At 40.0% G+C, this 22,349-nt stretch overlaps 1 protein-coding gene across 1 annotated transcript in view; it reads left to right on the top strand.

Annotated features, from left to right (window-relative positions):
• LOC103590570 (chromosome unknown open reading frame, human C20orf196) overlaps positions 1-19,905 on the top strand; it is a 93,926-nt gene extending 74,021 nt beyond the window's left edge. Inside the window, exon 3 of the mRNA XM_008572825.1 lies at positions 19,014-19,905. Coding sequence (XP_008571047.1) covers positions 19,014-19,456 — 443 coding nt within the window. The 3' untranslated portion in view covers positions 19,457-19,905. The remainder of the gene's footprint in view (positions 1-19,013) is intronic.
• The last annotated feature ends 2,444 nt before the right edge of the window (positions 19,906-22,349 follow it).

The following is a 22,349-nucleotide window of genomic DNA, read 5'->3' as shown; positions in this document are numbered from 1 at the left end:
AAAGGCATCTAAAGTGCTCAGAACATTATCTGGCATATTTTTTTTTTTTTTTTTTTTTTTAATATTCATAGGGCTTTTTCTGGCCTTAGTGTATGGTACACCTACAACTGTGAATAAGATAGATATTAGTTTGTTGGTTCATTCATTCATTCATTCATTTATGTGTTCACTGGAACAAATATTTGCTGAATGTCTATTCTAATATGTTCCAATTGCCTTAAATAAATAAATGTTCCAGTTGCCTTAGGATAGTGGTTACTAAACTATCTGAACATTAGAACCATCTGGGAATCTTTTTGCAAAAATTTAGCTTCTATGCCACATCCAAGACTTATTGAAGACAGAGGGAGTGTGTGTGTAGATATATTTTTAATTGAGATACAATTTACATATAGTAAAGTATATAAATCTCCTTTTTTTTTTTCTGGTGGCTGGCCAGTAAGGGGATCCTAACCCTTGACCTTGATGTTAACAGCACCATGCTCTAACCAAGTGAGCTAACTGGCCAGCCCTTAAGTATACAAATCTTGTGTGTTACATACAGCTTGGTGAATTTTTTCATATGTATGTACTCACATAGCCACTACATAGATCAAGATCTAGAAAAACAGATATGTGTATGAAAGGTTTATTGTGTGCATGGGTTTTTTGGACTCCTTTTAGGAAATAAAATTTTAAATGCATTTAAGGATTTGTCACTTACAGGTCAAAAAAATTTAGTCATCCATAATAACCAGTATAATTAGGTCATTTTTCTGTTTTTACTTCTTCATGGTGCCCTTCAAATTTGTATTCCTTTTTAGGTTTATGCGTTTATATGTGAAATGAAGTTTTCAGAGGACAAAAGTTCCTAAAAATGTCAATAAGGCAGTAATTGTTACCGGTAATAACTTTGTGACTCATAACTTCTGACTCTGTTTATCTTTCTATGATTGGCATAGTTTATTAGCTAAAAGAATGTTTAACTACTTTTTAAAAACTAAGCTTTACAGCTTCTTTCATGTGATGTCTTCAAAGAGAATGAATATCACGAAAGAGTAAAACTAAATTATTTTTTCTTTTTTCCAAAAGAGTGTTTGGAACAAATATTTTAGTCTTTGGGCCAACAGCACACTTAGTATCGCAATATAGAGGCCACCAGAGCAGCAGGCATAAGCTGGATGAGGAAGATAAAATTAGTAATTACTTGAAAAGCAAATGGAAATAGTTGATTATAGAGAATCTGCCAAACATTAAGAGCATTTACATCTTTAATAAAACCAATGTAAAACAACTTTGAAATTGAATGATTTTGCATAGTTGGCTTATTAGGAATGAAACTTTCAGAGACAAAATGTAGAATGGACATGAACTATACTGTTAAGATGATCACATGAGATTCAGGATCAAAGTCAAGTATTGGGATACTGTTTCAAGGATAGCTGGAGTGCCTTGGTGAACTAAACAGACTGTGTTACCAAAAGAATAGGAAACCTTAAAATTCCATATAGCTCTTTCCTGTACTTTCAGGCAAAATCTCCATAAATTGACCTAGGTGATATGAATGTTTCCACTCTAAGTACCCTTAGAGAATGAGCTTTGGATGTAAGGGCAGTCTGGCCATGACATTTATCATTTTGTTGATCTGGCCAGTTAAGAAACTGATGTCTTGGGGGCCAGCCCGGTGGCGCACTGGATAGTGCGCTGCTTGGGAAGCGCGGCGGCGCTCCCGCCCAAGGGTTCGGATCCCACATACAGACTGGTTCCCACTCACTGGCTGAGCGAGGCGCGGGGGCAACGCCAAGGGTTGCGATCCTGTTGCCGGTCCCTGGTCTGGTACGGGGGCAACGCTGAGGGTTGCGATCCGTTGCCAGACACGGAAAAAGACAAAAGACAAAAAAAAAAAAAAAGAAACTGATGTCTTAACTTCCTCACCATTTTCTGTATGGCCCTCGGTTGGTAATTATCTTCTTAGAACTTTGGAGGTATTATTCATTGCCTTCTTGCTTGCATTGCTGCTATGGAAACATCACATACAACTTAATTGTCATTTGTTCATGCTTCATTTGTCTTTTCTTTCTGTTGGTTGTAGGATTTTTATCTTTGCCTTTGATAATCTGCAGTTTTACCTAGTGCCTAGCTATAGGTTTCTTTTTCTTTATCCTGCGTGCAAAACATTGTAATTGCTAAAACTGAGGATTTATGCTTTTCAACGGTTCTGGGAAATTCCCACCCATTAACTCATTGTGCATTGCCTTTCCCCATTCTCTCTATAATCTCTTTCTGAAATTCCAATTGGATGCAAGTTAGACCTTCTCACTTTGACTTGCATTATCTCCAAATTTTTTCCCTTGTCTCTCTGTACTGAATTCTAAGTAATCTCTTCAACTCTAGTTTCCATTTTCTAATTCTCATTCCAGCTATGTCTAGTCTTCTGCTTTACCCATTTGCTGAAGTATAAATATTATTATAATTTTTTATTTTTCTAATTTTTAATTTTCTGTACTTTAACATTTTTTGTTGTTCTTTTTGTTTCTTTTTCTCATTTACATGTTCATTCTATAGAGTCTCTTATTCCTTACCCAAACTTTCAATTTCCTGTTTTATTTCTTTAATGTGTTAAGCATATTTGTTTTATATTATGTGTACATTAACTCTAATATCTAAAGTTTCTGGAGGGTCTCATTCTGGTGCTGGCTCTCTTTGCTTACTCCCCTCAATAAGGTACCTTTTTTCAGTATGTATTTTGTGAATATTGTTTTCATTGTGAGCTCACATTCAATGCAACTTTATGTGTAGGGTTTCTTTGGAGGTTTGGGTTGAGAGTACATTCCTCTAAGGTTTGCATTTGCTTTTTCTAGACATATGAAAGCACATTGGTCTGGAACTGTATTAAAATAAGTACCTGGCCCACAAGTCTTTAGACCATAAAAATAGTCTCAATTCAGGCTGCAAACACATGTGAGTTCTGGCTTGTGGTTAATTCTCTGGGGAGATGTTTCTTTTTTTTCTCTCCACCCAGAGCCAAAGCCAAAACAAACAAGTTTTCTTACTGTGACCCTTCGCAAGACATTGTTTTTCCTAGTTCACCTTTTCTATGAGGGCATAACTTCAGGGCTCTCAGCTGTTTATGCAGTGATCTCCTTTTGAACACCGTATCTTGCCATGGCCCTAGATTTTGTGTCCTGAACCCTGTGTGGCCATTCAGGCTGATGTGCTAGGTCTTGACACCAGCTCAGGATTCACTTACCTCTTGGAACTCCTCTGCTCATTTTGCTTTTGGTCTCTAAGGACTTTCTCTACTTTATTAGAGCTCAGTCATGCATTTAGAAAGGTTTTTAAAAATATTTTATCCAGCATTTTTAAACGTTTGGTAACATGGAGCATTTTCATTATATCTTGTCCACCATATTCTTTTGTCAAAAATATGTAACTACAACCTACTAAAGTTGTCCTTGCAAAGGTGAAAATTCAATTCCATATTTATTCCCACTTTTAGTCCTTAATAATTCATGTTAGAAGAAATATCAACACAAATACTTCCCATACCCCTCGTGGTCCATGTTTTCTCTCATCTAGTCAGCTTCAACTTTCACTGTCTGTTGTCTGTAGTCCTTTTCTCCATAAGTTGTATTATGCTAGTTTTAAATTTTGTTTGTGGCTTTTTTCAGTTTCTCTGAGTTCGCTCTGTTTTCTGAAGTTGTGTGCTCCAACAGAGAAGACTCAAAGCTTTGCTGTCCTCAAATTCAAGTGTAAATAAAGAGAAAGGGAGGTTAAGAATTATCTCCTATAACTGTCCTCGTCATATCTCCCAGTCTCATCTTGCCATTTTAAATTCAGCTCAGCATTGCAATTCTGACTTGGCCAGCAATCATTCTGTGAACCCTAGATCTTTTCTTATTTATTTACTTATTTATTTTTATTCTTTATTTTAACATAGTCGATTGTACATATCTGTGGGGTACAGAGTTGAATATCAATACCTGTGTGCAATATGTGATGCTCAACCCTAGATCTTTTCTTATTTATTTACTTATTTATTTTTATTCTTTATTTTAACATAGTCGATTGTACATATCTGTGGGGTACAGAGTTGAATATCAATACCTGTGTGCAATATGTGATGCTCAACCCTAGATCTTTTCTGCCTAATTTCACAATCTTTTTTTTTTGTTTTTTTAAATGCAGCATGTTTCTTCTCCTTTAATGTATTTACTAACCCAAACTTTTCCCTGAAGCTCTTTGCTTGATTTATAGTTACCATCAACTTATAAAACCACCACCACCATCAGGCTCTCTGGAGGTTGAATCATTTCAGTCTCACCCACACTCTGGTGCTGGTCCCCCGTGGAGGGGTGTGATTGGGGACAGCTGGAGCACTCCACCAGCCTGGGCTTCTGTGTTTGACACTCCCACACACTGAGGCACCTGCTGTTTCCACTCACGCTGAGATCATGTTTGCTTTGCAAATGGTGCACCTGGGACCTCTCTATAGTCATAGTCCTACTGCTGTGAGACGGGTAATATTCACTATGAGTCATATCTTCAGCTCTGATACCAGGATGGGGCAGTCGCTATTGGTAAAGGTGATGTTCCTTCCAGTCACGAATGAATGCTTGGTCGTCTGGACTTTCCTTATGGTATGCATCTATCACTGTGTAGTAGATATACTGGAGCATTTACAATTCACTTTTTAAATTCCTAGATGTTAAATGACAAACACTTTAATACTTAGATATAACAACTCTGGGTGCTACTCTTGTTACTGTGGTAATTACAATGTATCTTTTATTTATTGAGCACTTACTTTGTGCCTAGGCTTTATGCTAATAAATAATTTATTTCTTACAACAGTCCTATAAATTAGGAGCTATTATTATCCCAATTTTATAGATGAGGACATTGAGATTCAAAGATGTTAAGCAATTTGCCCAAGGTCACATAGCTCAAGTCTTCTAAATTCAAAGATCATGCTCACAAACATCTCTTTTGTTAGAACAAAATTGTTCAGATTTCTGATCTATGACTATGAACTTTTATCAAGTCCAGAACTTAAATCTACTATACAAGATAACAAATTTGAAAGTATGTACACATTGAAACTGTGCTGCCCGCCATTGCACAGAACTGATTTGGAATTCCTTCATGAGAATTGCTTTCCTAATCAGCATGTAAAATATAAGAAAATAAATTTCCCCTTGTAGATAAACCTTGCTTTCTCCACAATGCCATGTTATTCTGCTTGATCACCTGTTCTGTTTACCACATTTCACTCCTAATGGCTCTTGACAGTTTCTAGAAAAAGCAATTCTGTCCTCTGAGGATGGAGATTTGTCATCAATGAGTATATTCAGAAGAAGCTTCCAGAGGGAGTGAAGACACTTTCAAAGAGGCTCCCACATGTTCTGAGCAATGTCAGCCTTTTAGAAATAAAAGAGCTTGGCCCCTAGGGTTATTACTTTGAAGGGGGAGCACTCAGCTATATAATTTCATTCTGTTTACAATTCAGTCTGTGACTTCGTAGATGTACTTAATGTTGATTTGATGTGGAGCAAAATCTGCCTGCAAAAATTTGCATCTAGTAAAAATTCAACTATGTATAGAAAAACATCAGATTTTCCTTGTCTGTCTTGGATGTTCCCTTTTGGAAAGCCTTATTGCCAATGTCAACACTGGAACTGGCTCTGTTTTGATAGGAAACCTGTTCTGTTCCTCTTTAAATCTTAAAAATCACCAAACATTCACTTGTCAATTTGGACAGACTGTGGGAGGCCCACATTCTTCTTCAAGGATAAAGGATGAGGTTTCTGCTTCTCCAGCAAATGGGAATGATATCCCTGCTAAGTATGTATCTAATCACCTAGACAGAGCATAAAGAAACATCTGACTTAAACTGCACCATAGACCAAATGAACTTTACAGACATTTACAGAACATTCCATCCAACATATACACACACAGTGTAATACTATTCAGCCACAGCCCCGCCACCCCCACACAGAAATTCTGTCATTTGCAGCAACATGAATGGAACTGAAGACTATCAGGTTTAGTGAAGTAAGCCAAGCCCAGAAAGACAAATACTGCATGATCTCACTTATATGTGGAATCTAAAAAAAAAAGAAGTTGATATTATAGAGGAAGAGAGTAGATCAGTAGTTACCAGAGACTGGGGAAGGGAGGAGGGAAAGGAAAAATAGGGAGAGGTTGGCCAATGGGTAAAAAATTACAATTAGATAGGAGGAATAAGTTCTGGTATTCTATGGCATGGTAAGGTAGCTATGGTTAACAGTTAAATTTTATATATTCTGTAATAGCTAGAGGAGAAGCTTTTGAATGTTTTCATCACAAAGAAATGATAAATGCATGAGGCAATGGATATATAAACTACCCTGACCCTATCATTATACAACACATGTATGTATCAAGACATCAGATTGTACCCCATAAGTATGTACAATTACAGTGTGCCAATTACAATAAATTACTTAATTTAAAAAAATATATGTATCCAGCAGTGCTTCAAGCATCATTTTTTTAAAGTTGTTATATTTTTCTTACAGGTAATGTTAAAGTTTTAAGCATCATCTTTATTAGCTGCTCACATTTAACTTAACTCTGCAGAAGTAAACAGGCTTAATCAAAATAGCAATGTTGCCATAGCAACCAAGATCCAAATCACTTGCTTTTCCTTTCTGCTCACAAGTACAATCTCTCATCTAGGCTAGGATATGAACAAATCTGCTGAAACTGCCTGTGTGAAATGAAAGTTTAAAAACCATTTGGGGGAAAAAAATTTTTTTTAAACTACTGCTTTACTGTTTCAGTGAAACTCCTGAATCCAAATGGTGCCCGAAGGAAATTGTCTCTCCAATTCCTTTGACCACATTGTCTCATTGTCCCCTTTTAGGACTCAGGTGCAGAAGTGCCTTAAAGCCATTCCCCAGAACGTGAATGGGCTCAGTGGTTCTTGTTCCAGTTCTAGCTATAAGGTTCTAGTCCAGAAAGTGAGGGAGTTGAACCAGATAATTTGCCATGTTTTTTTTTTAGCTTTTAGGTTCTGATAGTTTAACTTGGTTACTCCTTTATGACAAAATGCAAACTCAAGCTGTTTTAAATCAAGCCTCAGGGAAAGCCTCAGTCTCATAGTAAAGAAGAGAATTATTAAGCATTTTTATGATCTAAGCCAGTAGTTCCTAAACTTTTATTCTCTAAGTCATTTAGGGAGGCCCTCAAACTCCCCTGCCTAGCTTATCATCAGCAACATGCAAGGCTATCACTGGCCCTAATTATGGCAAATGACAGCCACACGAACATCCTACTAATTAAGAAAATTGAGGACAGATAGACCTTTTCCGTGTTCTAATTGCCAACCCCTTCATCCACTGATTCTAGAGACTTGGTCCTTATTTCGGTTTTCTTGTCTGGAAAATAAGAAGTGGTGGAGCCAGATGTTTTCCCTGCTCTTGTGTCCAGCTTGGTGCATGACTTCTTTACTAAGTGGAGTTGAAATCCAGTGTCACCTTTTGGTCATGATAAGTTGACACTGTGAGGGTTGTTTTGCTTGAAAAGATTTGCCTTTAAAACAAAAGCAAACCTTGTGGCTTCTCAGGAAGTCTTTATTTCACCATCATATTCTTTTTATTCCCTTCTGTGTAAGAAACTGGAGCTATCTAGTTATGAGGTTAATTAAAAAAAAAGGTCAGACAAAAATGTTTTCTTTGTAATTCATTTCTTTTTTTCTTTTTGTCTTTTTTCGTGACCGGTAACGGGATCGCAACCCTCGGTGTCGCGCCCGCACCGCGCTCAACCAGTGAGCGGACCGGTCTCTATGTGGGATCCGAACCCTCGGCGGGAGCGCCCTGCGCTCCCAAGCGCTGCACTCTACCGAGTGCGCCACCGGGCCGGCCCTGTAATTCATTTCATATGCTATTAAAAATAAATAAGATAAAAGAGAGGAGTGAAATAAAACCCCAACAGAAAAATGGTAAATAAGCAATTCACAGAATAGGAAGCCCAAATGGCTCATAAGTGTATGCAAAACAACGCAGGCTTACTAGTAACCAGGGAAAGGCAAACCCATATAAGGAGCTACAATTTGAAATGTGTGAAAATATCAGAGTTTGGCAAACATGTGGAGGAAAAGGAAAACCCAGGCACTGCTGGTGGGAATATAATTGCCACAACCACTTTGGAGAGCATTGTGGCAGAATCTGGTAAAATTGAAAATACACATTCCCTTCAAATCCATAATTCTGTTTCTGAACACATTTCCAGAGAAAGTCTTGCATGTGTGCATAAGGAGGTATGTGTCGGGAGGCCCACTGCGACCTCATTTGTGATAGTGAAAAATTAGATACAACCTACATGTCCATCAGCAAGAGAATGGATGAAAAATAATGCAGTATCTTCCTCTATTAGAATACTACAAAGCAGATTTATATATATCAACAATGGCTAGAAGTAAAAAATCCTAAAGTAGGATGCAAAACTTTGTATATAGAAAGCAAAATTTTTTTAAAAAAGCAGGATGAAAAACTTCATATATTGAAAGTGAAATTAAAATGATCACCACACACAAAGCAACACTATATTGCTTATGGATACATATGTACGTAAGGTACAAAAATGGACTGGAAGGAACCAAATTAATATCTATGAAGCAGTCAATGTTAATTGAAATGTTTAATAAGAAAAAAAGATTTGAAGCAAATATGACAATATGTTAATTGTTAATTTGGGGTAGTGTGAACTTGGATGTTTTAGTTCTCTGTAATTTGTACAACATTTTAATTTCTTTATTAAAATATAAAATGCCAAGATAAAAGTAAGATAGCTTACAAATCAGAACATTGTTCTTGTTAAAGTGCCCTCGCACCTAATTTTAGGGCTATTTACTGATCACACATGTCTTTGGCTTTTTCCTGCATTTATTTTATTCCTCAACAGTGGCCTCCTGCAAGACCTGGCTTCTGCCCATTGCATCTGTTTGTCATTAGGATGAAGAGTGACAGCATATGTCACTTCCCCTCTGGGTGATTCATCCAGTTTTAACTTTCAGATGTAAACAAGTACAGACAGACTGTGGTTTCAAAAGCACCTGACCCAACCATCCTTTTGAAGTGTTAATTTGCATTAAATATCTTGATATCCACATACCTTTCTTTGTAAGTATTTGGTTTTTGACCTTTCAAGAAACAGTTGCAAATTCTAAAATGTATAAACCATGGATGGTGGGGTTGCTATCAGAAAAAAAGGAAGCTTAAGCTTATTGATTTTTTTTATCATTAATTTTATGTTAGTAAAATAGGAAGTAAGGTGCCTTAGAACTCCAACACTGGTGTTGTTATGCAATGGGGAAAAAGCCAGATGATACCAGAAAGAGGAATCTAGCGAGGTGCTGATGGGTAGAGTGAGTCACTTGCTGGGCAGTGACCAAAAGGTTCTTAGACAGCACAGGAGTAGAAGAAATGCCAGCTTTGAAAAGAGGGAAAAGGAAAAGAGGATAGTCTTGGAATGTACTAGAACAAATCCATGGAAGGTTGAGCAAAAAACAAAAGAAAACAAGCCTGTAGACATCTTATTATTTATACCATGGACTAGGATTATTTCTAGCATCAGATTTCAGCTCCTGAGACATCAGAGTGTGTGGTGGGAACTTGTCACTGTTAGCCCAGGTGTATCTGCCCCTCCTCCAGCATCAGCTTATATATGTAATGTGTCCTGAGGCATGCATACATGTAATGAGTCATGTGACCCAGGAACCTTTTGAAAGTGAAAGAAGGTGCTATTAATTATTAATTGAGACAATGGGCATAAACCAGGACTGTCTTGGGCAAACTTCCCAGTCACCTCAGTGAGTACTAGTCACCCTAGTAATAGTACACAGTGGACAGTGGCTAATGTAGTGGGATTTATTCATCTCACATAAGTCCAGAGCCTACTGATTCCAGTGTCGGTACAGTGGCTTACACAAGTACTCAAGGTCATTCTATTTCTGATCTTCAATATTCAATGTGTTGGTGATGTCTCACCATATGCTTACAGATATCTGCCACACACCACAAGACAATTTCTCTAGCAGAAAGTAACTGGGTGTGGTAGGGCAGGGTGATGTCCTAGGCAGGAGCCAAGGGCAGCCCCCTCCACTCGCAAGCAAGCAAGAAGCAGAGCATGCTCAGGGTCCTAGGTGGGAGCTGAGGGCAGCATCCTACACCCAGAAGCACACCAAAATCACTACTTCCACATGGGCAGCCCACCACAGCCGCTGCCATAGCCACAGCTGCCATATTTCACTTAGCATAATGTCAAGTTTCACCCATGTTGTAGCATGTGTCAGAATGTCCTCCCTTTTTAAGCCTGGATATTATTCCACTGTATGCAAATACCACACTTTGTTTATTCATTCATCTGACATTGGACACTGGGTTGTTTCCACCTTTTGGCTAATGTGAATATGGGAAATGCAATTTTAAATAGGGTGTGTTACAGCTGCTGAGAGAAATTAAAGAGGACACAAGAAGATGGAAAGATATCCCATGCTCTTGGATTGGAAGAATCAACATTGTGAAAATGTCCATACTACCCAAAGTGATTACAGATTCAATGCAATCCCCATCAAAATTCCAATGATGTTTTTCTCAGAAATGGAAAAAACTATCCAGACATTTATATGGAATAACAAAAGAACACACATAGTGAAAGCAATTCTGAGCAAAAAAAGTAAAGCTGGAGGCATAACACTACCTTGACTTTAAACTATACTACAAAGCTATAATAAACAAAACAGCATGGCACTGTCATTAAAAACAGACACACTGATCAATGGAATAGAATAGAGAATCCAGAAATCAACCCACACACCTACAGCCATCTGATCTTTGACAAAGGCACCAAGCCTATACACTGGGGAAGAGACTGCCTCTTCAGCAAATGATGCTGGGAAAACTGGATATTGATATGCAGGAGAAGGAAACTAGACCCATACGTCTCACCATATACTAAATCAAAATGGATTAAATAATTAAATATACACCCTAAAAAAATAAAACTTCTTAAAGAAAACATAGGAAAAACACTTCAGGAAGTAGGACTGGGCACAGACTTCATGAGTAAGACCTCAAAAGCACGGGCAACCAAAGGAAAAATAAACAAATGGGACTATATCAAACTAAAAAAGTTCTGCACAGCAAAAGAAACAATTAACAGGGCCGGCCCGTGGCTCACTCGGGAGAGTGTGGTGCTGATAATACCAAGGCCATGGGTTCGGATCCTATATAGGGATGACCGGCTCGCTCACTGGCTGAGCGTGGTGCTGACAACACCAAGTCAAGGGTTAAGATCCCCTTACCGGTCATCTTTAAAAAAAAAAAAAGAAAGAAACAACAGAGTTAAAAGACAACCAAAAGAGTGGGAGAAAATATTTGTAAAATATACATCTGACAAAGGGTTAATATCCAGAATATATAAGGAACTGAAACAACTTTACAACAAAAAACAAGTAACCCAATTAAAAAATGGGCAACAGAGTTAAATAGGCATTTCTGTAAGGAAGATATACAAGTGGCCAACAGACATGAAAAAATGCTCAACATCACTCAGCATTCAGGAAATGCAAATCAAAACCACACTGAGATACCTTCTCACCCCAGTTAGGATGGCTAATATCCAAAAGACTGTGAATGATAAATGCTGGCAAGATTGTGGAGAAAAAGGAACTTTCCTACATTGTTGGTGGGACTGCAAAATGGTGCAGCCTCTATGGAAAATAGTATGGAGGTTCCTCAAACAATTGCAGATAGATCTGCCACATGACCCAGCTATCCCACTGCTGGGAATATACCCAGAGGAATGGAAATCATCAAGTCGAAGGTATACCTGTTCTCCAATGTTCACTGCAGTACTATTTACAATAGCTAAGAGTTGGAACCAGCCCAAATGTCCATCATCAGATGAGGGGATATGGAAAATGTGGTACATCTACACAATGGAATACTGCTCTGCTATAAAAAAGAATGAAATACTGCCATTTGCAACAACATGGATGGACCCAGAGAGAATTATATTAAGTGAAACAAGTCAGGCACAGAAAGAGAAATATCACGTTATCACTTATTTGTGGGAGCTAAAAATAAATAAATAAATACACAAATAAACTGGGGGAGGTGGCAAGAAGACACAACAATTACAATCCCTTGAAGTTGATAGGACAAGTGAACAGATATGAGGTTGTTGGAAGGAAGCAGGGAGAGGGAGGAGGAACGGAGGTTTCGGTAATGGGCCACAATAACCAACCACATTGTATATTGACAAAATAAAATAAAATTTTTAAAAAATTAAAGTAAATAAATAAATAAATAGTGTGTTAAAGGAAGCTAGAGTAGACTGAATTATTGTTCACCAACATTCTCTGCCCCTCCCAACTGGTTAACTTTTCTGCTCATCCTTTTGAAGTCAGGCTTGGCCATATGATTTCACATTGGCCAGTGAAATGTGAGCAGAGGTGATGGAGCTTTCCCAGTCAGTGCCTGCTTCCCTATGCCCTTTTACCTCTGCTACAACCACAAAGCAAAGTTGAGGTAGTAGTTACTCCATTGGTTGCATTCCAGGATAAGGACTATGATGAATGGTTGTACTTGTAGTATGACACAGATCTACAAGTAACAGGAGATGACACTTTGTTGTTTCATGCCCCTGAGACGTGGGGCTTGCTTGTTATGCAGCATAACCTAGCCCATTCTGACTGATACTAAAGGCCTCAATGAGAAAGTAACAACTGAACAGAGACCTGAAGGAGGTAAAATAACCAATCATGCACTTATGTGGAAAACTTTTGTTGCACGCAAAGGACCATCAAGTGCAGAGGTTCTGAAGAGGACCTTGCTTGATGAGATCAAGGGCCAGGAAGGAAGCCAGATTTCTCAAGGCAGTGATGCAGATGGAGATGTGAGCACCAGCCAGAGTTTCATGCAGCCTGTAGGGCTGAAGGGAGGACTGAATCTTGTTCATCCAATGATCCTGTTCACTCCTGCTTTCCTCTACAGATTACAGAGTGAGAGGAGCAGAAGAGGGTGTGAAGGAGAAGAAAGTGAGGTCTGGTGCAGGAAGATACAGCCTAGCCCAGATCCGTGGGTCACAGCCCTTAATATACTTAAAATGGTAGTGTCACCCATGGAGGCAACCTGTGTAGGCACTGAGAAACCCCTGAAATCTGACTCCTGTCACACAGATGAGTAGTGCATCAACAGTGTGCTAATAATTGACCAGTGATGACCAGGACGTCCCCCATTCACCTTGTTCTTCTCATGCCATGACTGTTTTTAGAGCCACACAGAGCCCAGGAAGCCTCCAACAGACAAACGAAGGCAGCAGAGCCTGGGGACTTAGGAGTGTGGCATGCAGGGCCCTGAGAAAGGGGCAGTTTCCCATGGGAGCTGCATGGAAGGAGACCGCATAAGTCACATGTTTCTTCTTTCCTTAATTCCTGATATTTTTCAAATTAAGTCTTAGATTTCTTTCAGCTCCGTATTGCCTTGAAACCACAGGTCCTCCTATGAGAAACTGCTACTAAAAGAAACTCTGGACAAATAAGGCGGGGTAGGTGGCTACTGATGCAGATGTATGAAGGAGACAGAAGTCTAAATATCAAATCCATTTAGCAGAAACTCGTTAGAATAGAGGGCTAAAATGTATCATAGAGATGAAATCCTGCTGTGCAGTTATCAGCCACAGAAGTAGCCGTGGAGGGTTCTCTGGAAGAATCCCCCATTAGACATCGGGGTTTCCAAAGGCTAATGGCATCTCTCACAGAATGCAACTGTTAATCTCAAATGCTCTGTGCTAATTGATTGTCTCAGATTAGTGAATTCGAATTAGCATCTGTAACTCCTAAAGATATAAAAATATTTTTAGGTTTTTAAGGATCTCAAACATCTCTATTGTTATCTCCTTTCTTTTTGGCCAAGAGGAAATTTAACAAATGGGTTACCTTGAAACAGTGCACGCAAAAGCATTGTGATATCAAGCCCCGTCCTCCTTTTCTTCTTCCTAAAGATGTCCTATTCATGATGGAATGCATATTGAAATAAAAAGGGAAATTCCACCCTATTTAGGTAATGCCAAAACTGTTGGGACTGGCGTCCTTGCTGAGGGGAAAAAAAGCCATCTGGAGGTCTGTGAAAGGAAGAATGCATAACGTGAATGGGTACTGTGTGTTGTGCAGCAAGTGGACAACAATAGCAAAGGTGCCTTGGGCAAATCAGGATACTGCAATGCAGTGGGATTCAGCATTCACTCCCCAATCCTCCCCAAATCCATCCTTGGAGCCAGTGAGTGTTTGCTTTGAGCCAGTGTTCCTCTTCAGGGTAGGGGTCGGGGGGAGGGGGACATTACTGGCATTTTGGGAAAGGATGATCCTTTGTTGTATGGGAATGTCCTGTGCATCGTAGGATGTTTATGTTCTTGACCGCACTGAATAAAATGCAAGTAGTACTTTGCAATCAATGACACAAAAACATACCTGGACTCTCCCTAGAGTAGACATTACTGTCCCAGTTGAGAGCCTTACAAGTCTGGGATATATCAACAGGTAGAATAAGGTGAGGTTAGAACACAGCTGTGAGGGGGCTGGCCCAGTGGCGCACTGCTACAGTGCGCTGCTTGGGAAGCGCAGCGGCGCTCCCGCCGAGGGTTCGGATCCCACATACAGACTGGCCGCTCACTGGCTGAGCGAGGGGCGGGAGCAACACCGAGGGTTGCGATCCCGTTGCCGGTCCCCGGTCCGGTACGGGTGTGACACTGAGGGTTGCGATCCGTTGCCGGTCACGAAAAAAGACAAAAAGGACAAAAAAAAAAAGAACACAGCTGTGAGGATGCACCACTGAGCAGGAACTGACTGAGTTATGAAAGATCCATCAACCTCCCATGTGGGTGCATCAGAAAAGGGGAGGAGATTAGCTTCACTTGCTGGTGAAGAAACAGCAACATTCAAACGGCCACAATAGCCATATGATTAGAGAGAAAGTTTGGTAATTGGTAGGAAAGCAAATTTTAAAAGAAAATCAAAGACTAAAATGGACTGGAGGCAGTGTTCAAAAGAACTGATACAGTAGATGACTCAACTCATATGTCATTGCTCTTCTGAAAGGGAAAGGGTCATTTCTTTGGGGATGAGTTGCAGTCTGCTTGACATTTGCATGAAAAATAGAGAAGACAGGCTAGTTTTTTAGGTTCTTTTGAGGACATTGGATTTCACAAGTTAAAATTAAATGAAACCTAAAAATGAATCTCAGATAAAAATTTGAAATTCTGTAAATCAAAGCATGTTGACGAGTTACTACGCACAAGCCATGGTACTCGGAGTGTTCTATGTAAATGGCAGCGTCAGTTGGGCAATTTTAGGAACTCTCCAACTTTCCCAGTGTTGCTAGTGGGGACCTCCCTGCTGGCTCCCACCCTTCCTATTGACCCTTCTCAGCCCCCATCTTCCTGCCAATCTACCCCTGAACTAGGTCATCTGTGGGAAAGAAAGTGGGAAGGGACACCTCATCCTGCTGTTGCAAGACCTTGTCCCTTCTCCTTTCTCCCCTCTCCCCTTGGTTCTCTGACAGTGATACCACTCATTAGGCAAATACTGTTTGCCAAGCCCTGGGCTAAGGCTTTTTGTTTAGGTTTTCATTTTAACATTAAAGTAGGCCACCAAAGGAAGTTTTAGCAATTATCCCTCCAGAGGTTTGTTTTAAATTGTTTTCAGGGGCCGGCCCGTGGCTCACTTGGGAGAGTGTGGTGCTGATAACACCAAGGCCATGGGTTCAGATCCCTATATAGGGATGGCCGGTTGGCTCACTTGGGAGAGTGTGGTGCTGACAACACCAAGTCAAGGGTTAAGATCCCCTTACCGGTCATCTTTTTAAAAAATAAATAAATAAATAAATAAATAAACAAATTGTTTCAAAATAATCTCAAACTTATGGAAAACTTGCAAGTACAGTACAAAGAGCTTTTTCCCCCCATAAATTATTTGAGAGTAAGTTGCCAACCTCATGCCCATCACCCGATTTTCCTGCAGAAAAGGGCATTCCCTTACATAACAAAATAAAACCATCGAAATCAGGACACTAACAGTGGTACATGACTACCTTCTAATCCTCAGGTCTCACTCACAGTTCGCCAGTTGTTCCAGTAATGAACATTATGGTGAAATGATCCAGTTCAAAATCACCCGTTGCATTTAGTTGTCATGTCTCTTTCTGGACTGTTTTCAGTCTAGAACAGTTGCTCAGTCTTTCTTGCTTTTCATGAACTTGGCACTTTTGCAGAGTACAGACCAGGAACTGTTCTCCTGCTGTTTCTGACACTGGGACCAGAAAGAGGCCAGCGTCTGCCTCCCTCCCCTTCCACCCATCCAGAAAGCTTCAGTCCAGCGAGGGAGTCTTTGAGGGGAACTCAGACAGAAGAACTGGGCAGAAGCTCTGGGCATAGCAGGGTCAAGGGAAGTTTCTTTTCCTTTCCTTTTTTTTTTTTTTTTTTTTAAGTGATTAAGGGGCCTGGGATATAGTTTTAGGCTTTCTGGAAACTGGTATAGTAGAAATAGTATAGAATGCTACTGAATTCTTTAAAATGCATAGTCTCTGTTGTCGGTCTCAGTAGCCTCCCCGGCCACTGTGTGAGTTCTCTTTCCTTCTGCCTCCCAGCTGGGTCTCAGATATGGCCAGCTGAAGATATGGCCAGCTGGTAGAGGAGGAGAACTGGAGCAGCCATGGGGAAGTTTAGTTTCTGTTTCTCTTGCCACTTGGCCTTTGTTCATTAACCCTCGTTCTCTGTTTCCATGGCCTCTGATTGCTGGTCCTTTGATAATCAGATCACAAGTAACCTTCCAAAGAGGCACCCCTCACTAATTCTGCTATAAGTTGATCCTTCCCTTACACTGCATTTGCCCATTGAATCCACACTGTCCCAGTAAATGTCATCACATTATTGTGTATCTATGTAAATCCTATTTTATTTTTCGTTTGCTTTATATCTAGGGGTATATCTCCCTTCCTAGTTAGGTTTCGAGTATCTCAAGTGAGGGACGGGGTCTTTGGCATCCTTCTGTATATCTTGCAGCAACCTGTAATGAGTTGCTCTAATATCAGCTTTCTGTAAACGTTTATTGAATCAATGAATGCTTGTTCATGTGTGGGCCCGTGTGTGTCTCACAGAACATGTGTCCACGTTCTTTTTGGATGTGCTAATGCTTTGGATTATCTACTTCTCTGATCCTTATATTACCATAGACATTCTAGAAGAGAGACTATTTGGTAAAACTCTTGTTTAAAGTTGGGGAAGCTGAAGCCCAGAAAGGTTGTAGACTAGTCCGAGGTAATATATCCAGCTGGCAGCAAAACTAGGACCAAAATTGAAAACCCACTTCTTTCCTAAAGCTCCACCGACTGCATTGTGCACCTTCCTTCATCCTTAGCAAGTACAAATATTTTTACCATAGCTGCTAATTGAGGTAGCAGGGACAGGGACTTGTCAAAGCAGGTGATTTATAAAAGTTTCTATCAGAGCACAAAAAGGAAAATGTAATATTTTGATTTAAAGCATAAAGTTTTAAAGAATAAAACTGGTATCTCTATAAGGAATTCTGAAAATTGAATAGTTCAAATCAATGACTTGTACAAAATCTTTCCTTGTACACATTGATAGGAAAGCCCTGTGTTTTAAAAGACCTAACAGATCTTTAAAAGACCTAAAAATCCCTATGTTAAGAATTAGGGTTCCCAATAAAAGACTAAGATTTGATGTCAGTTCTGATTTTTATTATCTATTATTAAATCACCTAATTTATTTGTTACTCTCCCTTTAAAAAACAAAAACATGGTGATTTTAATTCATAAATAGTCTATAGGATTATTGTAGGAAGTCAAGAAAGAAAATGCCTGAACTATGTAAATGTTTAGAACTATTTAAATCAGGGATCTTCACTGTGTTTATGTCATGGACTTTTTTGGGGTCTGGTGTTGTCTATCATCATTTTCTCAGAATAGTATTTTTAAGTGCATGAAGTAAAGTATATAGGATTACCAAGAAAAACTGTTGAATGTAGTTATTAAAATATTTAAAAGCAATTTATGGTACTGTAATGAATATATGCTTTATAACTAATGCTTAAATAATAAGATTTAGTATCAAGATTAATAACAATGGTAATTTCATAGTAGTATATCTTAGTCTGCTCAGGCTGATGTAAAATATCATAACTGGTGGCTTAAAGAACAGAAATTTATTTTCTCACAGTTCTGAAGACTGAAAATCCAAGATCAGCATGCCAGCATGGTCAGGTTCAGGTGAAGGCTCTTTTCCTAGCAGCCTCCTCACTATGTGTTCACATGGCCTTTCCTCGGTGCACACACATGGAAAGAGAAAGAGATCTTTCTCTTTTCCTTTTCTTATAAGGCTACCAATCCTGTTGGATTGGGACCCCACCCTTATGACCTTGTTTAACATTAATTACCTCCTAAAAGCCCTCTCTCCTGATACAGTTACATTAAGGGTTAGGTCTTCAACTTATCATTTTTGTGGGAGCACAATTCAGTTCATAGCATAGTGATAATCATAAATATTTCAGAATATCTTCAACACACTAATATGAAATAAAAACAGCATTGATCTATTGGCAACAATGTTAAAGGTACTGTGGTGGCTTGTTGCCTATATTTATCATGGAAAGAAATGCTTAATTTCAGGTAAACCTTAGTGAAAATGTGATTTTTTTCCCATCCAAGTTCACAGTCACCCTGAATTTCTATACAGGGACCCCAGGTTAAGAACCCCTGACACATGCATGTAAGATGTTCTTGTTGTGAGCAAACAAGCAGCATAACCGCGGGGTGGTGGGAGCAGATTCTGAAATCAGCTGATTCTGCCCATTACCAGTTACTCAAGGGCAGTAAGTGTGTTGAACTGAAAAGTAACATCGTCTGTTCTTGGCTTGCTTTCTGATCATTTTGATTGTGTGTCTGAGTATTGGAATGTGTTTTGTCTTGCAGAGACCAGTAACATAAATACTGAACAAAATGACTCCTGGGCCTCTGAGAACTTCTGGCTTGACCCTTCTGTGAAAGGCGAATCAGAGACCAAGGAAGAGGAAGATAGACTTCGGAAATCCCTGGACAGGTTCTATGAAATGTTTGGCCATCCAAAGTCAGGCTCCGGGAATACACTCTCTACATCTGTCTGCCAGTGCCTGTCTCAGAAAATCACTGAACTAAGGGACCAGGAGAGCCAAAAGTATGCCCTCCGTAGTTTTCAAATGGCCCGGGTCATCTTCAACCGGGATGGCTGCTCCATCTTACAGAGGCATTCCAGGAACACCCACTTCTACCCACTGGGGGAAGGAAGTATGTCTCTGGATGATGAAAAGCCAACTCCAGGGCTTTCAAAAGATATTGTTCATTTTCTCTTGCAGCAGAATGTGATGAAAGACCCATAACTGGTGCGTCATGTTGAAAGCAGTCAGAATTGGAGGTGTAGTGCTGTGGCCTGCACTGTTGGTGGGCTCCCCAGACCTGCTCTGGTCTCTAACCAGTTCTGTGTACCTAACCCTCAGCTAAGTGCTTTGCAGTTAAAGGCTGGCATCTATCACCTGGCATGGCAGCCAGTCAGCCCATATGGAGAGCCAGCAGGCCTGAGAATTTTCTATTGCCATAGTCACCCTACCCCTTGGGCAAGGCCATTGACTGACAAGTTAGGAGTCAAAAGACCAGCTTCCCTCAAGGAAGGACATGCTCCAGAGCTCCATCCCCTTGGGATCAGGTTGAGGCTGGGACTTCACATGAAATCACACCCTTACTCGGTTTTGTCCCTTCCCCCATCCTCCTTCTCCCATTCACTTACTGGTGTCTCTGGGGGCCTTTCCTTAATAAACCTCTTATATCTGAATCCTTGACTCAGTCTACTTCTGAGAGAACCCAACCTAAGAGGATAGGCTTCTTGTGAGATGAGTTATTTGAAGGGTACAAAGCTCTGTGCTGAATCAGGTACAAGAATTATACCAAGTTGTAAAACTGAGACCATGTGATGTGGGACATATGTCATAAAATAAGGTAAAGATTTAAATACTGTCCTGAAAAGTACATCACACCTTAATCATACCCTCGCCTCCTCTACAAAGCCAGAATTTCCTGTTTTATGACACTAAGTGGATGTGAAAGGAATATTTGGACCATCTGAAATAACAGCTAAAATTCACAGATTAAGAATAAAAGTCTCTTTGTCTCCATAAGATTGCAAATGTGAAAGGTGAGAAGAAAACAATTGTGCATCTGCCACCAAAGTATGTGCAAGCACGATTATGACATGCTAGGCTGATGCCATGTGTCTTAGTTTGTGGTCGAAGGGAGTAAGGAATCCTTTGCCCAGGTGGAGTCTTCCTTCCTCTTGCTATTTTTATCTTTTGCCTGACTGCTGCCAGCATCCTCTGTCACCCTCTGAACAGTTGTCCCTCACCTCTGCCCTGTCCCTGCCTCCAACACCCTGAGCTCCATCTGCAAACATTTGCCCAAGGCAGGGTTCTATGCTATCCTGTCCCTGCCCTATGGTCCTGAGCTCTGCATTGCCAGTGAGCTCCTTAAATAGCCAGTGCAGGCTTGTGCTGACAGATGCTGAGCCCTGTGGGTCATGTCCTGAGCCCCCATTTGAGTCTCAGTTGGTAGAATTATATCACCTGGCACCAGGCTCTCTGACACTGTAGTTGGAAACCTCACACTAATCCCTACCTTCACAGTTCAAACAAATTACACTGACGCAAAGGGCAATATTGCTTGTTTGGGGGAACAATGAAAGAAGGCTGGCAGCCCTGCTCAATTAGATTTTGAGAAGCTTGAGGTGAAATTTAATTGGCGTAAGACTCCACAAGCTTTCCAGAAAGCAGATTATGTACATGGGTCAGCCTAAAAGTGTACATTAAAAGTCAGTGCGCTGTCTCAAGAAGGTCTTTCAGGAACAGGTGGACGGAGAGAAAAGCCTTTTAAAGATTAGGAATGACATACTCACGCTTCCAGTTCTGGAAAGATCAGAGGTGTTTGAAACTGAAGTGTGGAGATACCTCTGGAAGGAGACCTAAATGACAGTAAATAGGAAATGAATAGGTCTTTGAGAGATTATTGAGAAAACAAGACTCCAGGTCTGACAAGCAATCCTCTGCGTCGTTCTCTGTGGGCTTCTGCTATTCAACTGGCCCCCAAATAATCATGAAACCAGTGGGACTTATAATTGAAAATCTGAAGATTAAATTTTAAGGTAGCTAGTTGTATTGGGTTTTTTTAATGTGAAGAATATTAATAGATGCCCTTGAAGAGTGCTGTACTTTTAGCATTATTCAGCCACTGAAATATTTGTAATTTGTCTCCATGGCGATGAACAGAAGGAAACTGGATTATTTGATACTGTTTTTAAAGGACAAAACAAGCTATATGAATCACCATGTTGGGAAACAGCAGCTTCTATTTCACAGTGAGATTTTAGTGTCAGAAATATCATAACTTTCGTTAATATTGGTGCCGAGGGTCCTCAGTAGGAGGTAGACTGTGAAAGCAGAGAATTTCAGAGTCTAAAAGCCAGAATCATTTCAGGGTAAAAATGTGGTGTGTGTTTACTTGCATCTGAGTAAGTGTTTGTGACAGGTCAGCACAAGATATTTGAGTCCCTGCCATCTCATTCCTTAATTTGATCTCCATGAAGTTAGGATAGCATTTTCCATTTATCTCTGTGAACCTTTAATAAAGGCTAAGAGATAAGGATATTGAGGTTCTGGCCTTTGGCATTATTGTCTAATTCTGCCCTTCGGGTAATTTTACCAACATTTTATCATTCCATGAACATTCTGACTGGCCTCTGGTATCATCTGTGGCACTTCTCAGACCTACTGGGGCCTTTGTGAGACTGGGTTTGCTTGCAGAAACATCAGAAAGCTAAAGAAGTGAATTGCTACCAGGGTTTTAAATTTGTGTAATATTATTCATTTTATTAGTGTATTTCTTTGCATAACCTATGTAAGTGCACATGTAACAGATCTTATTGCAGGTAATTAGCACAAACCAATATAGCAATTCTTTTTTCTTTTTGTCCTTTTTGAGACTGGCCGCACCACGCTCAGCCAGTGAGCGCTGTGAGCGCACCGGTCATCCCTATATAGGATCCAAACCCGCGGCGGGAGCACTGCTGCGCTCCCAGCGCCGCAGCGCTCCCAGCGACGCACTCTGCTGAGTGCACCACGGGCTCGGCCCAATATAGCAATTCTTTAAAACTTTTTTTTGGATTATAATAATTACAAAAAGAGTGCACATACCATATAAGTGAATATCTTGATGTTTTTCACAAATAAA

This window comes from Galeopterus variegatus, unplaced genomic scaffold (assembly GCF_000696425.1).
Source record: "Galeopterus variegatus unplaced genomic scaffold, G_variegatus-3.0.2 Scaffold840, whole genome shotgun sequence".
Lineage (NCBI taxonomy): Eukaryota > Metazoa > Chordata > Mammalia > Dermoptera > Cynocephalidae > Galeopterus > Galeopterus variegatus.
The sequence above is the reverse complement of the archived record's forward strand: the minus strand, read 5'-3'. Positions and strand labels throughout refer to the sequence as shown.